General features: G+C 42.5%; 2 protein-coding genes across 3 annotated transcripts in view; both read right to left on the bottom strand.

Annotated features, from left to right (window-relative positions):
• Window positions 1–7,521, bottom strand: part of kcnh4a (potassium voltage-gated channel, subfamily H (eag-related), member 4a) — a gene marked incomplete at both ends in the record, with an annotated part of 33,611 nt that extends 26,090 nt beyond the window's left edge. Inside the window, one exon of the mRNA XM_083780367.1 lies at window positions 7,437–7,521. Coding sequence (XP_083636493.1) covers window positions 7,437–7,521 — 85 coding nt within the window. The remainder of the gene's footprint in view (window positions 1–7,436) is intronic.
• An 8,536-nt stretch (window positions 7,522–16,057) lies between these two features.
• Window positions 16,058–25,263, bottom strand: part of LOC310869342 (inactive phospholipase C-like protein 2) — a 97,235-nt gene continuing 88,029 nt past the window's right edge. The window contains exons 6-7 of one of the 2 annotated variants that reach the window (XR_014570149.1): window positions 16,580–18,175; window positions 16,058–16,538 (exon numbers count right to left, since the gene is read on the bottom strand). Coding sequence is in view for 1 of the 2 variants with exons in the window: in XM_083780030.1 (XP_083636156.1) it covers window positions 17,687–18,175 (489 nt within the window). In the remaining variant the exon portion in view is untranslated. Of the gene's footprint in view, window positions 18,176–25,263 lie in introns of both variants that reach the window. The other variant, XM_083780030.1, reaches the window with a different exon arrangement.

Below are 25,263 nucleotides of genomic sequence, written 5' to 3'. Positions count from 1 at the left end.
CCTCATCACTGACAAGCTTGATGTAGCCACCACTTGAACATCTTCTTTACAAACATTGCAACAATGCTGGTTAACAAACTGCCCTCCCACTCTGGGCGTTTTGGTGTAGAGCACATCAAAGCCTTCTACAAAAACCTAGGTGTTTGTAAAGATGATTTAAAAATGTCAATGGTAACAACCGAGGAGGTACTTAAAAAACTGAGTGCCCTCCAACCCCACAAGGCCACTGGCCATGACAATATTCCCTCCAAATTTCTCAGAGACTCAGCCTTTTCCATAGCTCCAGTCATCACCCACATAGTAAACCTCTCCATCAAACAGGGACAGGTCCCCCAAGATTTTAAACTGGCCAAAGTAACCCCCCTGTACAAAAAAGGGAGTAAATTAGAACCCGGCAACTACCGCCCTATTTCTATTCTAAGCTCCATCTCGAAAGTGATGGAAAAAATAGTCTATGAACAGGTTGAACTTGCCACTAATAAATTGCTGTACGAGTTCCAATCTGGTTTCAGAACATGACTCTACTGACACATGCCTCCTCTATTTGAGCGACCACATCAAACATCAAATACTGCGGCATGGTCATGCTGGACCTCCAAAAGGCTTTTGACACTGTGAACCACTCCATACTGGTTAACAAGCTTAAAGCTATTGGTTTTGATAGCACATCAGCGAGCTGGATGCAATCCTACCTGGAGGGGAGAGAACAGATGGTGGAGGTGAACGGAACACTGTCCCCCCCCCTCCCAGTGAGCTGTGGCGTCCCACAAGGAAGCATACTAGGGCCTTTACTGTTCCTAATATATGTTAACGTCATGACATCAGCTTGTGACTGCAACTTGTTCCTGTTCGCAGATGACTCAGCACTGCTGGTCTCGGACAGGAACAAACTGCAGGTTGAAAAGACCCTCAGCTCTGAACTCGGTAGAATCTGCACCTGGCTCGCTGATAACAAACTATCCTTACACCTGGGAAAAACTGAATCCATTCTCTTCGGATCAAATAGTAATCTCAGCAAGGCAGATGGCTTCTTGGTTAGAGTGGGTGACAATATTATCACACGAAAAGATGAAATTACCTACCTAGGTTCCATCCTGGAGGCCAATCTTTCCGGTGATAAAATGGCCACCAACGTAATCAAAAAAGTCAATCAAAGAACAAGATTCCTTTACAGGATCTCCTCACTGGTCAACAAAAACACCTTGAAGACCTTAACAGGAGCCCTCGTACAAGGTTTCTTGTACCACCTCACCCCTGCCCACTTTGACAGGCTGGGATGGCTTAGGGTCTTGCAATGGGTCTGGTCCACAAGATTCGATACACCACCAAGATACCCATGTACCTGTCTAAATACTTCCTTAATGTAAACGAAGTCCACACCCACAACACCAGAGGGAGTGCAACAAAATGTGGAACGCCCTACCAACAGTCATTAAGACATGTGAATCCCTTGACTCCTTCAAAACTGCTCTCAAAGGGCACCTACGGATGGCTGCAATTCTAATCTGAATCCCCCCCACCCCCCACCCCCTTTTCCCCTCACTGTATATGTATCTTTTCCCTTTTTGCTTCCTATATGATGAATTCCTGTTCTGTTCTTTAACTACATAGAAGTGTCTATTTGTATGTCTCTAAATGTTTTGATAAATTGAACAATGTGGACCCTGTTGTAAACAAGTGTAAAACTGAGTTTTGACCAGATGAAGAGCCTTGGCTTGAAACGTCGTCAATAAAAGTTATCTTTTGGAGCATATGAGTGTGCGGGTTCCCTTCTCTTTTCATATGTTACTTTTTGAACCCAGCACCTCCATGAAGTGATGTGCGTATTTTATATAGTTTCTGTATGATTTTTGCCAGTTCCTCCAGTTATTTTTATAATATTCAAGGTTGCACTGTGAGGAGAGGGAATCATTGTGCAAGTGAAAAATATTTATTTGTTTTTAATTATTTAAAAACGAATAAATATTTTCAGGCTTGTCACTACGTGTGCTGGCTTATTTCTATCAAGTTTGATTCAATCTTTATCGTGCTCCATTCTTCCTTGTACTTTATCACAGCGGCTTCAATTCAATGAAATTAATGAAGAGCATCTCTTTTGAAGCGATGCAGGGTGTCTGTCTGAAACTAAGCAGTCGATAAGCAGCAGTAATTTATATTTAGTTGTACGATGGTGTCCCGTGCCAAATCTACAAGCTCACATTGTGTTGCAATGGGACCTGCTGTGAGCTTGTAGATCATCTATTTTTGTGCGCATGCAGGACACTGTAGTGGATTATTTAGACCTTACCTCAGAGTCTTTAAGAAATAATCAAGGTAGAGAGTGGACTGAAACAATGTCACTTTTATTACAAGGAGTGGTCCGTACCAGCCTTGCAGGGAGGATGCACGAATGCAAGCCTCTAGAGCGGTTTACATGCGCCTCTCTCATACACAATGAAAGAGCAAAAATACATTGGAGGTGTGGTCAGTGGACATGGTAAAACAAGGCTCTATGTAAGAATAGGTCATCTGACAGACAACCAACAGGTGGAAGCCTTGCTTCCCAGTATACTGTGAGGTGCAAAAGGGACGCTATAGCTGTGATGACTCATGTGAATGTTCACAAGACAGTTTAGTATTGTCATCTTCATACAGTATCATACTTCCCATTACAACACCATCGTACAGCGGAATATAAATTAGGCATAACGCCCACACGGTCAATAACAGTGGAGGCTGCAGACCTGAAGGAATGGTGTATAACAAAGAGCTAAAGCATTCAGTGGCTGACATGGATTAAAGTTCTCAGTCACGACTGATTTCAGTCATTTGGATTCCATTGAAGCCAGCGTGTCTTCTGGGAAAGCATGCCCAAAAATAGCAGATCTACAAGCTTGTAGATCGGCTATTTTCGGTCATTAGTTATTTAAGATTTAAGAAAAAGTATTTGAACTAAGTGATCAAACTTGCAAATAGAACACACGTTTAGATGCATCTTCCAGAAACATGAATAATCTCAGAAATGACACAAAAGCAAAGAGCCTCAAATCTGTGATTTCTTCAACTGGTTGGCTGTTGAGTGGAACAGTAGCAACTAGAAAAAGTGCCCTTCTGGGCACAGGTCTCCACCAGGCCAGGTCAGGTTGTGCCTGGTGGCACTATAATAGGCCAATGTGAAAAGGGTGCCATTTCTTCTTATGCATTTGATGGCAATTGGATGATTTGAGGCATTTTGTTCAAAAAATGTGTTTTGAAAAAGTCCACATGTTGGTGGCACTTAACAGGCCAATGTGAAAAGGGTGGGATATATTCCTCAACCTAGTAGGAAAGTGCGTGCTGCATTCATGATTTAATGCTTTTTGTTCAAAACGGGCCAATCCTGCAAACTTTGAAAGCCAATTAGGATGGAATATGAAATATGGGACAGATCCGTCTTGAGCACATGACTATAGGGAGTGTGCATCTAACGTTTCATGCAGATCAGTGCAGTTATAGGTAAAAATGTGAAAAATAGTGGCCAGCGCTATAACAGGCCGTTCTGGAAAATTTGGGGCAGAGGTTCATCGTTGGCATCAAGGGAGTAGACTCAGTAGAGTGTGTGTGCAAAGTTTGGCATCGACCGGGTTAACGGTGCTGGAGATTAGCTGGTAACGGACAGACGGAAGGACGGTCACACAGACGGACGGACGGCGTGCAAAACATATTCTCTCCCCGCCATGCCTTCAGCCTGGTGGAGACAACAATAGGTTTACATTTTCAGCCATGAGATTTTATTTTTGCTTTATTCCATGGGCTGATATCTTCAGAGATATTGGAGTCCTCACTTTGACCCCTATAGTTTCCACGTGGTGACAATTACGACCCATTTACGTGGCTAAACATTCAGTCAATCATTAATTCATGTTAACTTGTATTAGGCCAAATGTCAAGATTATATCTTTAGCTGTCATTAATAACCTATGCCTGGAGTTGGTGATTGAAATGATTAATAATTTAAGTGGGATTTATTTTCCCTCCACACATGTTAAAGAGCATAGCTGAGTAAGATTCATGGGTAATGTTTGATTGACTCTTTGCCTCTACATAATTAATTGTAATTATCTTCCCTTCTCACATGTTGGGGATCTGCTCTTCATTTATCATCATTGTCCCCCTTAACCACTTGCACTTGAATCCTATCATCCCTATTCTAGGGGAACATTCACAGAAAATAGCTTGTTACAATGTGTGACATTCGGGCAAATAGGGGAAAAAGAGCAGAACAAGTACAGAACTGATTAAGAATGAGTAAACAGTAAGTAACATTTTCGAAGTATGTTTTTTTTAAACAGACAGTGTTTGTGGAGTGAGTTTCATTTCTGTAAACATTTTCTTATCTAAAAGGTAAACACATGCATTTCCAGGTAATAAACCCTTCTTACTCTTGTCCTTGTCCTAAGCTTTTCAAGTGAGCCCTGATCCAGAATGGGTCGAGAACCACTGCCGTTTGATGGGCCGCAGCTGAGTGGCTAGAGTGGCAATCAAATGTGTTCCAGAGCAAGACACTTAACCCCACTCCCCTGCTGCTCCTAATAGCTAAGGATTATTCAAACCACAGTGTTCTATATAACCCAGCATTCTCACATTGTATGTATCACAATAATAGCATCATACTTTTGAGTAACGTGTTGTGAGCTTGTGGATCTACAATTTTTTGTATGAATCCCAAAGAGTTATTTAACTTTCAAATAAAATGAACATTACACAAGAATGACTCTTTCATCATTGCCAGCTACAGCAAGCTCTCGTTTATGAACATCTATAATCAGTGTGTGTGCCGCAGCCTGTCTGCCTCAGCTCACGGCTTCGCGTTGCGGCCTTCAGAGTATGCAGCTAATACGGCTCCATGTTGCGGTGTTCAGAGTATGCAGCCAACACAGCTTCACGTTGCAGCGTTTAGCAGAGGTTTTATGCCGTTTAGACTATTTTATGGGTAGGTCTCCCATTGGTTTAGAGGCAGCCTACTGTAGATGCAGTCAATGAGGAAAAGTGTCAACTATGGTCGCTTAGTAGAGGTAGGTGAACATGCAAAAATATATATAAAAAAATGAATGAAAAAAACGAATGGAAAACTCACAGCCCCCACAGGCACAAACAACTAGAAATAGCCAAACCGCCATACAGTGGAGCCTGACCGAACAGCTGGAAGACCCACACACACACACACACACACACACACACACACACACACACACACACACACACACACACACACACACACACACACAAATAAATACATTTGATAAATCATCCAAACTAGAGACAGCTGCGTCGTTTGGGCTCAAAATCAACACGTCAAAAACAAGGTAATGAGAATCAACAATAAAAACTACTACAATAACCATGGATGGACCAAAATCAGCTAGAGACATATCACGCAAGACGACCAAACAACAAACCTTCAAATCAAATCCACCCTACTCTACAGCTCAGAAAACTGGTAGACTAACAAGTTACTCAACAAAATACAGGCATTCTTCAACCGCTGCCTCCGACGCCTCCTAGGAACCTACTGGCCCAACAACAACACCATCTCCAACCTGTGGGACCTCACTAGACAAGACAAAATATAAATGCAAAGCAGGAGGAGGAAATGGAACTGGATAGGACACACACTTTGAAGACATAACAGATTAATCACAAAACATGCTCTAACATGGAATCCGCAAGGCAAGAGGAAGAGAGGAAGGCCCAGAGCCACCTGGAGATCAAGGACCACAGAGCAGGAGCTGAAGGCACAAGGGCTGTCATGGCAACAACTGGAGCGGAGGGCACAAGACGGAAGGCCTCATCAATGGCCTATGTTCCTCAGAGAATTTAAAGGTAAGTACAGTAAGTATAGTCACTCATTAGAATGTCCTTCAAATGCGTGAGGGGCTGTGGTTTTTATACCTTTTTCATTTATTTTTTATACTAGACCTGTACGTGCCCGTCGGCCACCGGCCTACTTGAGAAGGATGCAACTTGGTAAACTAATAATACCCATTGTCAACTTCCGTCTGTCTGTGTCCCACATGGAGATCTTTGTATGTGCCTGTGTCTGAAGACGGCAAACTGACTGCCTGTGAAAAGTGGACTGGTTAAGTAATCATTCAATTGTCAGGTTTGGGTGTGGGTTGCCATGGCAATCAATTGGCTGAGGCAGAGGCTGGAAATTGCACAGGTGAGAGGACTTGGCCTCATATTAGGCCCACTGGCAGAGCCTTTTGTGGTGGTTCTGGAGAACCGTGGTTCCGACCGACTCGAGGCCGGGCACTGCACTCCCTGCGGAGGTGTGGAACGCATGGGTCAAAGTTGAAGTCGGTGGGGCAAACGGTTCTCGAGTTACGTGCATTACAACCGTACACACACGCACATTTATAGTTAGATATATTTTTTTTTAATGTTTATTTGATTTGAAAGTGAATTATCCTTTTAAGCACAAGCAACAGCAGGGCACAATCAATTGACACCCCTCTTGCAATAGGATGGCTATAATCTCAGTCCCTTTCCTTACCTGTTGCATCAGCCCAGTTTTCTAGGTTACAGGCATTACTTTGGATCAAGCAGCAGTCTTTCTCAACATCTGGGTCAGAAGTCAAAGTACAGGCACTGGTAGACTAAAACAGGTCTCAGATTCATACTGTGACCTGAGCTAGATTTAGAATTTTGTGAGATTGAGATATTAATTAGTAATATCAATTTCTATTCTGTCTGCCTTAAATGTTATTCTACTTTCTTTCTTCAGTTTTGTGTCAAGCACTTTGTAATGTAACTTAGTATTGATAAGTGGTATAAAAATATATTTTATTATTTGTATTATACTGCTCCTAGCACAAAAAGCATTTTAACCACTTAAACCCTATAATATGTCTTTGACCAGACAGAGTTCTCCATACTATGCCACTTTCTTTTCTACCTCTATCTAATCTCTTCATTAAAAATACCCAATCTACAAGCTCACAACGCAGCTTGTAGATGTGCAATTTTCACTGAATGCTCTCTCCCCAGAATAGGCTAGTGTAAAACAATTGCAATATAAAGTCTGTAACTCACATTTCTTGAAGAACACTCCACTGTGCTGCACATTTTACCTGGAACTACACAGTGAAATCCTCTGTTTTAATGTATTCACATTACACAATCCACAGTGTGTACAAATGTAACCAATGTACGTGCAGTACACTCTCACTGAGTTAAATTAAAAATTGGGGATTTTACTGCGTGTGAGCTTACTGTTCAGTCGTTTCATATACTTACAGTTGATGCGGAACCATTGCCGTTTGATATTCTGTAGCTCAAATACATTTCAAAGTTGCAAAAGACAACAGTAGACAACTTTAGCACATGCTCCCCTTTTTCTGTATTTCCCCCCGAAAATGTACACTGAGTGAGCAATGAATTACTAATGGGGGTACAGCCGTGTGTACAGTACTTACGGGTTCCATCAAAGTGGTTGGCAATGGTGTCCAGGAAGGTGTTCTGTGGGGCAAGGAGGCCTTTCATTACAGGCATCTTGCCCATGGGAATAAGAGAATGTTGCCGTCTCTTGTCACTTCATCCCCCAAAATTGCAGATCACTGGAGAAACTGACCGCTCCACACACCACAAGGTAGAGGGATGGCTGGCTTCCAGGTAATAGTTGTCAATCAACAATGGCAGACTTTCAAAGCAAAGATTCAGAGATTCTTCTACTGTCTTCTGCCTCTTTTTGAGTGATGGTTGTAAGAAAGCTTCTCTCTGGTGCATCTCTCTGCTCAGCTCTCTGCTCCCATCTGCCTCTTCTCTGTAAGAGCGCTCTCTCTCTCTCTCTCTCTCTCTCTCTCTCTCTCTCTCTCTCTCTCTCTCTCTCTGCGCTCTCCTCCTCCGACTTTTACTCCTCAATGCATTCTTCTTGGTAGTAGCCTCAGCCCGCTCTCTCAATATACCAGATTTTACCTGAGGGCTCAAAGCAACATTATCTCAACACTGTTTAATTTCTTTGCATATGTAAACTATTCATTTGCGTGTACCTACCTAAATTGAGTGGTTTTACATCAGAGAAGCTAAGCAGTTAGAGCAAATGCAAGCACGAACACACGTGCACAGCACAGACACACATGTGTATCATGCATGTTCACATAATGTATTACATTACTTAAGACTATTTTTCAAATATTGTGTACCATTTTGGACAAAATAACACATTTTACATCAATTGGGTGCCCAGATGTCCGTATGCTCATGTATCCTGTTTCACTACCCACTGAGCATTTTTCAGGCTATTAGAGATCTATAATACGTCTAAATGGTCGTCTAAAATGTTTTTTTTTAGCTGTCTAGGTTTAGATTAGATGTTGTAACAACGTTGTTTCAATGTCTATATATAGATGGTCTTTATATAGACAATTAAATATCTGCTAATCAACGTCTAAGCTAAGACCACACAGACCAGTTATAACCCATTTTAGACGGACGTCTAATAGGCTATTGCTCAGTGGGTAAAAATATCTCTGCTGTCGGGCAGAAACCAACTAACTCCTAAATGTAAATTTTTCAGGAAATATAACTTAAGAAAAAAAAATAACTTAACTTAATATAACTTAAGAAAACCTTAATTGTTTTAAATAAAGTAATACTGCCTCATCAAAGTTGGTACTGACTTTATATATATATTTTTTTAAAGATATTTTTTTGGATTACCAGTCCGGTGCCCAGACCGTTACGCTACGGCCTGGGCCAGTACTGACTTTATATTGTCAAATACTTGCATGAGAGGCGGAGAGGGGGAGAGCTGCCTTAGCAGACAATTTGAGCTAATGGAGTTAGCTGGTTTGGTCAGAAGCACTTTTTTATACTTAATTGGTTCAATCTTCTTTTTAGCCGACACACAGACTAAAGGGTGTTAGCTGGTTTCTGCCGGACAGCGACAACACAGTACACAGTATAGCCTAGAGCCAGGGATGGGTATAGCCTAGGATTAGACTCTTGTAGATGCATTTATCGATTCTATAGTTTGAAAATGTCAGAATCGATCAAATACATCTACGAGGGTCTACTCTACTTTGTTCTAGAATAATGAAGTGCATAATTATATGCATAATTTTATATCAGCAGGCAGGGCCGGATTTAGCCAGGCCCACTAGGGTGGGCAGACAGAATGTTATAGGGGGGACGACGCGGGCCAAACATTTTTGGGGTGTCAAATCCCCCCAAACCCCCGAAATGCATAGAAACTATGCTATCATCATATCAGTTCATATATCTTCTTCTTCTTCTTTGACCAACAGTATGCTAACCCAATTGCCCTTCCTGACACTACCCTTTGCATTTACCCGGGCTTGGGACCGGCACAAATAGGACACTGCATGGCTTGTGCCCTGTTGAGGCTGCATTTATCTTTCTTTTTTCTCTCTCTCTAAAATCATCTCTATAACATGAGTCTTCTGTTTGTCCTGGCAAAAATGGTAACAAATTCATCCATGTCCAATGTATTTGTTATAGATGTCTCATGTGCCAAGATGACCGCAAGTAATTCTTTCTGTCGTGGAACAGGGTGCGACGGTAGGGGGTTAGGACCAGCGTGGAGAAGGAACTCTCACATGAAGCTGAAGACACACCAATTACAAGGGCTGTGACATACAACTTGTGCAACACAGGACAAAGGCTGCAACAAGGTGGAGTCTAGAACTATCTCAGAATAGGGTACAAGGCACTAGAAATGTGGCAATCTCAAAGAAATGTAGCCTTTTCATTTGAATTAAAAGGCCTGTTGCTTCAGTGCACAAATCAACTGAGGTCTCGTCATCCTCTGAAATCTCTGACAGGATAGTGCAAAGACGTTCTTTGTTCTCAACAATGCACCTTGTCACATCATAATGGCTTGTCCAACGAATTCCAATTAGTCGTCTGAGACAAGGAGCATCATACCTTTCTGACACATAGTGGTGACGTAATAAGTTATACAGGGAATTGCAGAGGTCAAAAAACTTTTTGGCACATATGGCTCACCCTGCATAGCATGCACAACCATTAAATGCAACTGGTCGTTGAATAACAGTGAATATATGGCACATATCTATCCACCTTTTGAAGTAGTGCTTGGACACCACCTCATACTCCACTCATCACCGAAGTACCATCATAACACTGGCTAACTATATTGTCAGCACTGTAGCCAGCCTCAGAAATGATTTAATATCTCAGTGCTGGTGTACTCAGCATCAAGTTTGGTGCAAGTTAAGCAATCCAATTAGATGCTCCTCTGGTATGGATTTACTTAGAAATCTTAGAATTATAGACAGATTTTCTACATTGGTCCTGTCCCTTGTCCCATCACTTTTTATACAGAATCCTGCAGTCAGCTTTTGAATATTTTTCCTGGATCTCTGCAAGAACCATGCTGGCTAATGTTGCAATTATTTCATTTTGAATACCCATAGATGTGTACGTAGCATTTCTTATTCATGCTCTGAGTCTTAGCAATAGCAGCTAGCTTCTCATCCTTCTCTAAGGTGTACTCAAATAATAAAAAAAAAAGACCAGAAGCAATGTCATCATGATCATCAGCAGCAGCATGAGTGTTTTACCTATACTTGTGAGGACCTCTGCTTGGATTCATGGTGAGTGGGGCACCGACGATCTGCAAGCTCACAACGCGCTGCATGTGGACGCAACACTTGTAGATCCACGGCTTGCCAAGCCGTGTATATTCACGGATATAACAAGCCGTGTATATCCACGGCTTCCGTGACAATTACCTAAACATGAGAGAGATGTGCCATATATGCGCACGCACGATGATTCCATTCACACCTCTCTCTCTGCACCCTCTCTCTCTCTCTCTCTCTCTCCTCACATGACCATGACCATGAAATGGAAAGCAAAACACAGCACGATATAGTTTCACATGCCACGCATAGACTTGTTGGTGTAGGCTACTGCGCAATGGCATTTGGCCTGCATGGGTCCTTATTGGTAGGTTAATATCCACAGTTTCTCTGTAGCGGTCCGCAATTAACCTATTGTTCAAGCTTCACACTCCAATGCAAATGAAACTATTTGAATAAAGGTTGTACACATCAGTGAAATTAACCTCTGGGAAAATCCCTAATTGAGAGTGTAGGCCTAGCAAGCCGCACCACAGATCATATGGCTGCAATGCTGCATGGCTAACAGGGCTTGGGCACTATACCCTCCATCTCTCTATATCATTTGATAAAGGCATATTAAAAACATGACTTGTAGCCTACACCCAATGAAAATATAAACAGAATATATACCACTTCGAATTATAACAATCGGTTGAAGATTATCTGAATATCACACAAGTAAAATCTCAACATCTTTGCAACCATTGCGCTGAGCTTATTGCTCTTCAGCGCCCTCTTCTGTCCTCAGCAGGAGGAGATCTGGAGCATTCAGTTCAACATTCTGACCCTGAGAGCTGGGCCCAGCCTCATCAGTTTGAACTTCGCTTTGAGTTGGCAGTCTGTTTCTATCAAGGCGTCAGTTTTAAAATCAGTTCACCTGTTTAGCTGTTTTTGACTCAAATTCAAAACCTTCTGGCTGCTCCATATAAACCTCATAGCCCATTGGAGCATGGAGGTAAGCTGTTTTTATATCCATCTGATGTAGGATGAGGTCCTCCTGTGCTGCAACCTGCATCACTGTTCGTCAGAACTCATGTTTGAACTCAGTGTGAAAAGGTTTCCTTATAGTCAATTCCCTCTAATTGCCCATAGTAGCCCTTAGCTACACACCTGGCTTTATAAGTCTCAGACCCCCCCCCCACTGATTGCTTATTCTCTGTGTGGTTTCATTTTCTTTCAATGAGTTAATCTGCTCCTGCATTGCCTCAGCCCAACATTTGACTTTTTAGAGCCTATGGCATCTGTAGGTTTTTGGAACGCCATAAGCAACCCTGTAAGAAATAATCTACATCCTCATTTTCTTCCTCAGATTTAGCTTTGCAATCATACTCCTTTAAATATCCTGGAGCTCTCCTTTCGCTACTGGGGTATTTTGCAGCCCCTAGCTGCGTCACAGTCAATTTTTGGGGAGCGTCTTACCCATTGCTGGCTGTCTGAATACCAAAAAAAAGGTCATTCAAAATGTGATATTATTGCTTATAGCAGCTTTAATTTATTCTACTGGATGTGTGTGCAGTGCTCATTCTGCTCAATATTTACAGTAAGGTGTGAATAAAAAATATGTATCTAGGCATTCACCTAGTGTGGTCATTTGTATGAATGGAACTGTAACTGACTGAGCTAACTTCTCTGGGTTAAACTATCAGCCTGTGTTGATGCATAATGCTTATGAAATAAACTGAAGTTCTTATACTTTGTGTGTGTCTGGTTCGTGTCCATCCTGTTACATCTACAGTAGGTGGTCTACTAAGTATTTGCCATAGCCTAAGCCTAGTCTCCCAGTCCTAGCTCCCTTTCAGATCCCCTTGTGAAATCATTTGTGGGGGTCTGTCATCCAATATCACAGATAACCGATAGGGCTTTGTGAACAACTGCTTGGAAGTCTTCATGAGCCTTCACTGCCTTGATCAAGTAGCCTACAGGCTAAGTACACTGCATTTCAAGTAGTGCACGCTGCACTGCACATACTGTAAGCAACAGGCCTGAGACAAAGTCTTCCGGAAACGCATGTTATAATTGGGGATTATTATGACCTCACTATGTCTTTGTTATTGCCTCTTTAACACACTAGAAGCAACAGTGTTTATTTAACCCCAAGAGTGTACAAATGGAACCAGATTGATGGATTTTAATTTAAGTGTTGGAGCAAATGCCATTTTCTCATTGCCCTGGTGAATAAATAATGAAATTGCCAATGATCAGGGGAGGGTGTTGTCAGGACGCCACCTGTCATCACCACCAGGCTGGCCTGCCCTAAATGTACAACACATTGGTAATGTGCTCTATAAATACAAATTGCGAGGCATGGCATAAGGGACAAGGCCCCAACACCAAGTTCAACCTATCGGTTGAGAATTCGTGCAGGATAAACAACTTGTGAAATTGTCTGATGAAACAAGCCATGCATATAGAATATTACAATGAAGATGATTATGAAGGAAAGCTAAATGCAAGCCTTACTTAGTCTGACAAAATGACAGATATTAATTTAATCAAATTAATAATGAACTAGAACTGCACTCTGTCGAGTGCATACTTGCTTGTTGCACACTAGTAGGCCATAAATGGCCAACTAGTGCGCAAGCAGAGCGCGCAAGTACTTTCGACCGCTGTAATCTGTCAAATCTCAGTATCTCTGTGAAGGAAAGTTTGAAATGTCTAATTATCAGGTGTACCTATTTGCTACCTACCTACTTTATGCATGTAAACACCTAGTATTATTAAGTATGGTTCAAGTTTCTATCTATATAAGAAATACAGTTTTATCAATTTAGAAATATTCTGGATCCCTTTTTAGTTTTTCAAAGAAAAATAAATCATTGATATGTGATGAAAAAAAGGTATATAAACTGAATTAAAATATATTATCACATATACAGTATAATTATTTTATTATTTATTGTAAATTGTCAATTGTTTTAAATGTATTTCATCTTGGACTATAGTGATATTAATACTAAATCATGATCAGAGTAATATGTGTCTCTAACTTCAATTTCTGTAATAATACTTTCACATTTGTTAAAATATACATGATCTAAAATACTTCCGTAATCTGTAGTTGGATTTGTATTTAATTGTTTAAAGCCGAATCTTGACATGAAGGTCTTTATACTTCTACCTTTCTCACTATATTGGTCTTCATTGAAATTTCCTATTATAATTGCAGAATTGAGCCTGATACGGCAGTGGTGCCAGATTACATACATGTATACACAGGAGCATTACCTTTAATCCTCCCAACACTAAAACATATCGTCATTACATCACCATCGAAAACCAATTACACTCTGGCATTGGGTCCTTTAATGCACATATTTCTTACGTCATCATTACATATACATATACTATATATATGTATATGTAATTTGTAAGTTGATTAGCGGTATACTGTGGTTACTTTGCGCCAACTTTCCCAGCCAACCCGCCACTTTTGATGCGTATGCAAATAAAACAGCAAATTTGTGCCTGATTTGCTGGGACCAGATTACATACATGACCATATTTCTTACGTCGTCATTGAGAGCTAGTCATACATATACTATATATATAATTTGTAACTTGATTAGCGGTATACTGTGGTTACTTTGCGCCAAAAACCGTCCCAGCCAACCCGCCACTTTTGATGCGTATGCAAATAAAACAGCAAATTTGTGCCTGATTTGCCTGGACCAGATTACATACATGACCATATTTCTTACGTCATCATTGAGAGCTAGTCATACATATAATATATATATAATTTGTAAGTTGATTAGCGGTATACTGTGGTTACTTTGTGCCAAAAACCGTCCCAGCCAACCCGCCACTTTTGATTGCGTATGCAAATACATATTTCTTACGTCATCATTGAGAGCTAGTCATACATATACACACCATGTACTCTGGTCCCAGCAAATCAGGCACAATTTGCCATTTTATTTTACAGATGATATATATAGTATATGTATGACTAGCTCTCAATGATGACGTAAGAAATATGGTCATGTATGTAATCTGGTCCCAGCAAATCAGGCACAAATTTGCCTGGCGGGTTGGCTGGGACGGTGCATACGGACCGGGCGAAAATATTACTTGCGCACATTTGAAAGTTTCTTTCAAATGTGTTTAAATAAGAACAAACAATTAAATGAGCACCCATGTTAATCTCTTTTATAAGCATCTTAACAGATCAAACAGAATAGTCAACTATCCCATTTAGACCCGAGGCTGATTCTAAAAATGACTTCTAAATCCTAACCTAAGTTTTCAGTTTTTCCCAAAACGACACAGATGCTATATTAGCCCCATATGGCGTATCCCAGAAAAACATTTTTTTTCCCCAAAACGACACAGATGCTATATTAGTCCCATATGGCGTATCCCATATGGGGCTAAGATGCTATGTCATGGATTGAAAGGTATAACAACGTATAGGTTTAACAGACAAAAAATGGGATTTACGAAAAAGCAGTAGGACTATAGGCACAGTAATGAGGAAGTAGACTAGAGGAAAACACAAAATAACTATCCCCACCTTGATATGTCCTGCGTCTGTCTTGAAGGAACAGGGTCTTATAGATCTATGGACCACAATGAAAAGTAATTGTAAGGAATTGTAGGAGTTCGAGGCATTACGGTACATTTTGTTTGACTCTTCTTCTCAACCCAAAGGTTGAGAACCACCGTTCTACAGGATTATTTTATTTGCGAAAGAAGGTCGCAGATAACTATGAAACCTTTCGTTTTTGTCACGTCACTCACAACAATCCCCGTCACTCTGACACGTCAGCTAACTCAAATCCCCGTCGCTCAACCCAGGCAAGCCCCCAGGTCATCGTGACATCAGCGCTAGATATTGCTGATATTGCTGTTGTCTCCATACATGGAGCTATAGGTTGTCTCCATAATGGAGCTCTAGGTGAAATAACAAAGGCTTTCACCTAGAGCTCCATACGTATATAGACAACCTATAGCTATAGCTGATGCCCCCCATGCCCCTGGCGCTCACCCAGCAGTCTGCCGTCAACGACACGGATGCGTGCACGCTTCTCGCCCCGAGGCGTCTTACTGGTATTAGTTTGCTCTCACATGTACAAGCATCGTCATACAAGCTTTTTTTTTTTTTTTTTTTAAGATATTTTTTTGCGGCTTACGCCTTTTATTGATTTTTTAAGGGACAGACAGTAGGCTGACAGGAAACGGGAGAGAGATGGGGGGATGACATGCAGTAAAGGCCGTGTCGGGTCCGGGAGTCGAACCCGCGGCACACTGCGACTGGATTACCAGTCCGGTGCCCAGACCGTTACGCTACGGCCTGGGCCGTCATACAAGCTTTAATGGAGTAACTACAGATGTTGAAAATCAACCGTGTATAGAAATGTACACTAAAATTAATGAACATTAAAGTGAAAAGAAAAAGAGGACACAGGATTAACAATGAAGCCAGTTTTAATGGGCCACTTAAAAGAGCTCTAACAGAATCCACACTTTGACCTACCAACCCACCCACCCATCCAAGTTGTGGACTGTGCCAACCTATAATCCCTATCCCGTTTGTACACACCTGATCTGCACCACTAAACAATAGTTATCAAGTTGCTGTTTACGCAGAAGTAATGTTTATAAAACAATTAATAATATCAATATAACTAACAATTATAATATTATTGTTTGTATCTGCAAGAATTATTAATAGCAATACATGTTTCCTTCAGACATTTTTACACACATACAATATACATCTATATTTACGTTGCCTCTTTTTCTGTGTAGGTGTTTAACAGCAGTACCATGTGAACATTGACCCTGGACCCTTATTGGTCCAAAGGAGGGATAGAATGTTCTAGTTACTTGTGATTGGCTGGCATCACTCTGCCACTCAGCGTGGACTAGCTCCACCCTGGGGACCAAAATACTGACTCAACTCAACTCAACATCATACACACACACAGACACACACACACACACACACACACACACACACACACACACACACACACACACACACACACACACACACACACACACACACACACACACCCTGGGAAGGAAATGAAGAAACTCTACGGGCAGAGTCCAGGAGTGAAGAATATAAGCCTTGATTTATACTTGGTTGCGTACCAACAAAAATTGCCATTCTACAAGCTCACAGTGTGTCACTCAGCGATGTGTTGTTGTGAGCTTATAGATGTTCGATGTGTGACACGACATGCAACTAAGTTTAAATCACCATTAAGATGAACTCAAATCCTACGGAATGATACTGTGTGAGGATGTGCAAGGTTGCCCGAGTTGCAGGTTGTGCTGCGCGTGTGCTCCACAAGTTGTACTGAAATGGCCATCTATGATGGTTACACAGATAGATACCTACGTTGTGTCAGTCTCCTCTACATTGTGTGCACTTAAAAATGACCGCCTCTGTGGAGACATAAGAGAAAAGTGTAACGTTATGCATCTCACATGGAAAAGGCAGAAAATGAAGGGTGAGCACAAAGAAACAAAAGCTTGATGCCAACATGGCAAGGAGTTCTGGGGAACGTTGGCAAACATCTACGTATGAAATGTCAATGTGCAGTAAAACCTGTACCCACAGAGCTACAGTACATCGTGGACTTTGTGCAACCACCCAGAGAGAGACTGACTGGCTGTCCAACGTCACGGACAAACCAGTCGAGAGAGAGAGCCAAAGCCCAGAGAAGGGAGAAGAGACCAGAGCCTACTGGCTCAAATAGGAGTTCCCTCCCTTTTCAAGCTACAACGCATTGCAGTCTGTAAGGTCCAGTGCTCTGGAATTGCTTGTGAGAGGATTGCGAGGTCAGTCTTTTCTCTTCTCTGCTTCGGTCGCCATGCTCTTGCCACAGACGCAACAAAAAACATCGCCCTCAGACACGCGTCTCGCTCCTAACTCTCCTTGCTGCCTTTGTGGCCATCATCTCATTTACTCTCTCCCTTACTTCCTCGATCTGCCTTGCCCTTTCAGCCATGCTTGCCTTCTCCCTCTCCTCCTCCTCTTCTTCCTTCCTCTGCCTCTCTGTGTCTCTCAGCGGGTGGGGCGCTCTGTGGGTACAGGCTGCGGGTCAGCAGGATCCAACAGGATGGTTACCGACCAGCTCCTCAGGAATGCTATCCTGGGGACCTGCAGCCTTGTGCTGCTCATGGGCCTGCTGATGGAACTGCTGGGTCTGCAGGAAAGCCGCAGGCTGAGGGACGGCTTGAGCCAGTGGGGGAACTGGCTGGGGCTGGACATGAGGGTATGCCTGAGGTAATGTTTGAGGTTGTGACTGAGGCTGGGAGTGCTGCAGGGGCGGCTGCTGTGGATGGGCCAGGGCCTGGACGTGAGCCTGGGTCTGGGTCTGGACTTGAGGCTGAGATGGCAGCTGGTTCTGCTGTGGCTGTTGCTGGTAAGGAGGAGGGGGAGGAGGTGGCGGAGGCGGAGGAGGCTGGTGCTGTAGCTGTGGGGACGCTGCTCCGTTCTTACTGAGGCCACAGGACTGAGCTGCACAGTGGATCTGACGCAGGGTGTCCAATGCCTCGCTCTTGGCATGTTTCAGCAGGTCTGCCTGGCCCTGAGAGAGGGACGAGAAAAAGAAAGAGTAAGAAAGAGATCGACACAGACAGAGGAATGGAGGAGTTGAAGTGAGAGACTGATAGACAGAGAGTAAGAGAAGCTGCAAAGAGCTGCATCATCATCATTGTCGAAATAAAAGAAACATCTAAGAAATTCCATTAATTAGATCTACAAGCTCACAGCTGTGATCTTGAAGATCTGCTATTTTCACTAGCTTGGGTCCCGGAGAGACATAAAATGTATCTTTTGGGTCACGGCCCACAGGCTAAAAAGTTTGGGAACCACTGAGGTGATCCAACAGTTTTATATTCTCAATGCAATGACGTACATGTGTCAGAAGAGGGCAGCAGAGAGCTGATCAATAAAACCTTTTGGTTCAGAGTGAGCCTTGTGGTAGTTTGACAGTCTGTTGTGTGTCAGCTGCTAAATAGAGATCTCATGCAGTGATAATCTTACACTATGTTTCTGCTCTTCATTAGAGGACAGACCAGATGCAGTCCAGCCATATGGAGAGGAAGTGGTCAGGGAAGGCATCCTACTTTATGGGGCCGTAAAGTCAATCTGGACAGTTTCCACGTCGGCTGCCTTCCTCACTGAGGTAGCGGGCGGTTGGAGCAACCGAGCTCGCCAGCCATGCCATTATTGTCCTCACTGTTACCCATTATTATGAACTGTAAATGTGTCCACCACCACGTGGTTCTCTGTGAAAAGTGCTTCATTTTTGTCATTGCCATTCCTGTTGCCATTCCATTTCACAACCACTTTCTCTGAATGTCTTATTTTTCTTCACTTCCTTCTCACTACCATTCGACTCAAATAGTCTTCACAAAGCAATAGCAAGCAACAGTCTTTGATTGATTGATTGATTAATAGCAGAAATGTTAGTCAGAAATGTAAACAGGGGGTGGAAGGAGAGACAGGAATGGGAGAATTGGTGTGGACTGTGGGGCAAGTACTGCTGTACGCCTGTTTCTTAAAATAAATAAGCTGAAAAATGTTTATTGCGACCATAAGTTCACAGATTGCTTTGAAAACCCGCAAAACCTGTCAGTCTGTCAGTCGTCATGCCACCATATATGGCTGTCAGTCCCTCACGCCTCGTGACACGTCCACCACCATATATGGCCGTCAGTCCGTCACGACACTGACCTCATCAAAACCTTGGATAGCCATACATAGGAGACTGAATTGTCACCTAGATCTGCATAATATATGTAGCCGGCCAGCAACTCTACATCTGACCTCAAACCTTTAGATCTCCATATATGGAGCTGACATGTTCTGACATTCCATTATGTTGATTATTCCCCACCCGTCCATCCTCTTCGATGTCTCCCTTTTGACTGATACCTGTCCATTCAAACTCTAGACGGGCCAAACAGGCCCGGCCCTACGTTGGCCCTCGTCAAACCCTGTACACTCAAGACACTGCCCCCGCTGCCACCCTTAGATCTCCATATATGGAGCTGACCTGTTCTGACATTCCATATGTTGATCTGACCTCATCAAACCCTGTACACTCAAAAAACTTGTTTGAACATCTGTGGATCCATAGACCTGTGCTGCTCCAGCACTCAGAAAGAAAATCTCTCACACGAGATGCCACCTCTTCCAAAAGCTACCTTCCGGCAAGAGATACACAATTGTGAAATATTTCATATTTATCCATCTGCCTATGTTGCTCAGTGTGGCTCACCAACCTCAAAGAGATACATTCCTTGCACATTCCTTGCAAACATAACAGACAATAAAAAATAATTTAAAAAATCAATGGCTGCCAAGGAAACCACAACACATGATGAGGGTACTGCCCAGCACAGAATGTTTGCGACGGCACTCGCAGGTGAAGCATTGCAAGTGGCCTTGTATGTTAACAGCTACTGAGCACGCCACACAGAACCATGAATAAGTCATTTGTCGGAAAAGACAATTATGTAAGATATGACTCATCAGCCCCAAATCTAAGCCAGCAGGAGCACTGTCATGTCATGTGGTACCAGGAACCAAATCACTGTGGCCTGGGATTCTTGTGCGTTCCCACTCGCGCACACGTTGGCACACGTCCACCCACAGGGGGACAGTGTTGGCCAGGGCTGACAGCAAATCCCATAGCTAAATATCCTCATTAAAACCACTTCCTTTTCTTTTGATTGTTTGTAAATCCAGCCCATGCTGCTTAAATTAAATACACTTTAAATGTGCCAGTCTACGCACCTACAGCATTCATCATATTATCATAAAGGTAATCAGCCCATGCTGCTTTATTAATAAATTATTATTAAAAAACAGTATGATTTAAAGAGAGATGTGCCAGTCTACCAACCTTCAGCTTTCATAAGGTTATAATAAAGCTATCATGCCGGTGTCGTGCACTGAAAATAGCCCACCTACAATCTCACGTTGTGCAGCACAACGCGATGCGAGTTGGAGATCCGTTATTTTTGGTACACGACACCCACACACAACTAAGCATGACCCAGGCTTAAGGTTTATAGTACAGTCCTCAGTGTTCATTTATCACTAAGAAGTAAGAACATAAAGATGGCCCCTACTCTACTGTCTTCAGAGTTAAATTAACACGGGGGGCATTGAAAGGGATATTGGAGCAGGAGCTCCAATGTGGTATTTCTTTCCTGATTAGTTTTTATCCTGATTGTGTTTATGTATACATTATATTATAAGAATAATATATTTTCTGTTGGATACAAGTAGTTAAGGATCTCCTTTTGTCGAGCTAATTCGACTCACATTTGAAATGAACGAAGTACTTATTCAGTGCTATAGCACTGATCTGAGCTCAGCTATCAAAGGAAAATAAGAGATAACATGGACACGAGCATGCACACACACACACACACACACACACACACACACACACACACACACACACACACACACACACACACACACACACACACACACACACACACACACACACACACACACACACACACACACACACACACACAGTTGTCTCGACAGGCTCTCACCAAATGTTCAGCGTCATACACAGATTAAGACAGAGGACGAGGAGTTTGTGTGCCCAATCTGCCGATCCCTCTAAATCAATTAGGGGGATGGACAAAGAGAGTGGAGGAGGGGTGGGTGGGTTTAGGGATCAAATCAGTATGGATATTATAGTGTGTGCGTTTGTTTAGGAAGTGAATGGGTGGTTAGAAAGAGGGTGGATGAAACACTAAAAGACAGGGATTAGATTTGTGTGTCCAACTGTTGCAGCATTTAATCATTTAATTCCCCCAATGCTACAGAGTGCGCTGAATCTTAATTAAGATAATAATCTGGCTGCCTCGCATGCTGTTTTTAGTGCTATACACAGCACAATGTTTTAATTCCCGGTCCATTTCTTCCCTCTCAGAGTGGAATTAACATTGCGTAGTCAGAGCACAGCCATGTTCCTTATATGCACATTTTTAGTAACATGCATGATCTCAAACAACACTCTAGCTTAGCCTATCTACCAAGGGAGATTCTGCACTCTGTGCTAATTGCTTTCATAGGGAAGGCGAGGCTTTGCCGACATGAAAATGGAGCATCAGGGATGCCTGATGGCTCCGTTAGTGCATGCACAAACCACATGTTGCTTGTACAGTAAGTGCGAGGCTTCGGGTTAAAATCCAATCCCTGTTTTGCATTGCATGTCTCATCTCTCTCATACCTCTCTACCCTTGTTTTCCTGTCCCTCTACAACTGACAAATCTGAAATACAACAGAGCATGCCAAAAATCTTCATCTTAAAATACAAAGGAAAAGAAAATGGAGCACCAACAATCACATACAGTATACTGCAGATGGCCCATAATGGGAAATTGGGAAGTATAGAAACTGTTATTGAACAATGTTGAGAATACATCAAAAATAGAAAAAAGGACACGTGTTCTAAAGTTTAGTTTAGATTTACTCGAGTGTGGTCTGTGCCCAACCTTTGAAATGATCACATCTAAAGCAGTGCTGTAGTCTAGGTTTTTCAGACGGTCTACCATAATTATTCCCTGTGTGACATGCACACGTATAGGCTATATATACACTCGCTTGTTTTTCTTCAAAAACGTCGGCAGTTGGCACAGCTTACTACGTATATAGGGTATAAAGGTAGAACACACCACTGATCTAAATGTACTTTGTTTTAGAGACTGTGCCACTGTTCAAAGTCATGGTGTTTTCTTTTTTTTATATTTCTTGGGGCTTTTTGCCTTTATTGATAGATGTACAGTAGGTTGACAGGAAACGTGGAGAGAGATGGGGGGTAAGACAAGCAGCAAAGGTTGTCGGGATCGGGACTCGAACCCGCGACATGCTGTATTACCGGTAACAAGAAGACTCGCCCCGGTGCCTGCCCGTTTTTCCTCCCGGAATTTTCCCCAGTGAGGGGGATAACTTTGTAATGTGCTATTGGCTGTTTGTATTCTTTTTGGAAAAATATAAAAAGATACTCCAGTGGAAAGGCTATATTATATTACTTATATTGACCCTATAAACGATTTAGTATTATTTAGTATATTATGTAAGGTTTTTCCCCCTCAAATGGTACCTCGTCAGATAATCCCCACATATCCTACAACAACTTCTGTGAACAGACTTCACTGTAGTAGCTTTTCATAAATTATATTAATATTTATAATGCTGTCATGAAAGTTTACAGTTAGAGAAACTCAAAGTCCAGCCGTCTGCTGTCCAGCCTCTCCCACCCCTCACTGGGGGAAATTCTGGGAGGAAAACAGAAACGGGGTGAGTCTTCTTGTATTCGTATTACCAGCCTATAGGTGCCCGGGCCTACCGCTATGTAGGCCCGGGCACAATCATTATGGTGGTGTATGTGCATTGTTCTGCCTGCTTCACCTGCTATTTAACTATTTTTTTTGAATATATTTTTTATCCCACGATTTTGTAACCCATTTTTCACCCGTGTCAATCATCTAATGTGATCCTGGGCTCTACACACCCTCCACCAACCTAGTCCCCATATATGGGGGACATAGGGAGAGCAACGGACTTGAACTCATGCTTCCTTCATGCCTGAGAGTCCAAGTTGCTCCTTTACACCAGGGGGGAGTTTCCCTGGTTGGACGTAGCGCGTGGAAGGAACACGTTATTCCAACCAGTTCCTTTCCCCTCCATCAGGCGCCCTGGCTGGCCAGGTGGAGGCAGTTTAGTGACCAGGATTACTGCATGTTTTTTGTGAGGGTACCTACCCTAGGGGACACGGGGAGAACATGCAAACTCCACACAGAAAGCCCTTTCGCCAACCCCGCCTTCGGGTATGGGCACTGATGACACGAAGGAGGAAACACGCCGCCAGCACCCACAGCGGGAATCGAACCCAGGACCTTCTAGCTGTGAGGCGACAGCACTACCAACTGTGCCACCGTGCCCCTTCACCTGCTATTTTACTAACTAAATGCACAGATAAGTGAAACTGACTTGCATCAAGTCATGTTGTTCACATTGTAAATGTCGAAATTGTTATATTCGGCTGCACCGCAAAGATTCAACTTAACTCAGGGAGTCAAGTTGAGTCTCTGTAGCTGATGGGTGCAGATTCTTGAAGATCAATGGAAAAAGGGGAATATCCGCACTCTTATTAAAGTTTGAGTTTCTTTATTTCATGAAATCACATGCAGCAGCAGTCCATCTGGAGAAACGAACGCGGTTTGAAACACTGAGGAAGGCCTGCATGCCTGCTTGTGATTTCATAAAGAAACTCAAACTTTATTAAGAGAGTGCAGATATTCCCCTTTTTCCATTGACGAGACATTAACGCATGGGGAGTTGGCGCTGCACTGCCATTAAATGATACAACACCGTGATCATTATTGCTGTCACCTGTGTACAACTAACATTAATTGCATGTCGGTATGATGCGGTTTGAACTAATCATTATTTGACACTTCCGATGTGATCAGTGATCCTTGAGGGGGTTCCAGGTGGTCCCGAGCTGAATGATGGAGAGTTGGTAAGCAAATGGACCCTTCTACTGTAGATCTTTAAATCTTGAGAGCGTAAAATAAATTTGGTTTTATTTTACACTCACAAGAGTTAAATTATTGCTAGTCTACACGATTAGAGAACGTCGTAGAAGAATTGTTATTTTGGTCAATGTTTGCCTGTTATCTCTCCTAATGGTAATTGGTAACACATCAAAATAGCATGAAATTGTGGACAAAATCTTATCCAAAGATAACAAAATATTCTACGTTTAGGGTCTGAGAGGCTAAATCTCATCAAAATGGTGGTCCGTGGCTCAAATGCAGAAGAAATAATGGGCCTCGATATGAAAAGGGTTGAAAACCACTGGAATAGACTGTTTAATCTACGGAGAGCATGGCTCCCTAGGGTAGTGGGAGTGACTGAACACAATAAATATGTTACGACGAGTTGCATGTGACACAGCAGCAGCAGGGACACATACCGGTAATTCAATCCTGCCATGTGAGGAACTGATAAGGGGAATGAGTACAGCAAATCTGATGACAACAGAGTGGGAAACGCTTTGGTCACATTAGTTTATTATACACTTCACAAAATCATTTGCACCCACCTGGTGGCTAAGCCAGAAAGAAAAGAAAAGCATATTATTATATGCACACACACACACACACACACACACACACACACACACACACACACACACACACACACACACACACACACACACACACACACACACACACACACACACACACACACACACACACACACACACACACACACACACACACACACACACACACACACACACACACACACACACACACGCCTCTCCAGGGTCTGTGTTCCTACAAACTACTGTACACAATCCCATAATGTCTTATCATGTTAGTTAGCTAAACCCATAAATAACACCGTAGCTTAGAGTATTAATTAAGAGATTTAGGGATTAGAGAGGATACGAATGCAATTAGCCCCAAGAGTCTTTCTTAAGATACAGTATAATCTTAACAGTACGGTTTAGAAATACTTATCCAGAGGGTGATGGCCAGCCCAGTTGGGCTTGAGCCCTTGTATTGCCCCACTGCTGAAAGACGGACAGAAAAATAATCATAATGACCCGATGTTTCTGCTTAACGG

The sequence above is a fragment of the Protomyctophum parallelum genome (assembly GCF_964188405.1).
Source record: "Protomyctophum parallelum genome assembly, chromosome: 13".
NCBI lineage: Eukaryota > Metazoa > Chordata > Actinopteri > Myctophiformes > Myctophidae > Protomyctophum > Protomyctophum parallelum.
This window is presented reverse-complemented; position numbering and strand designations above follow the sequence as displayed.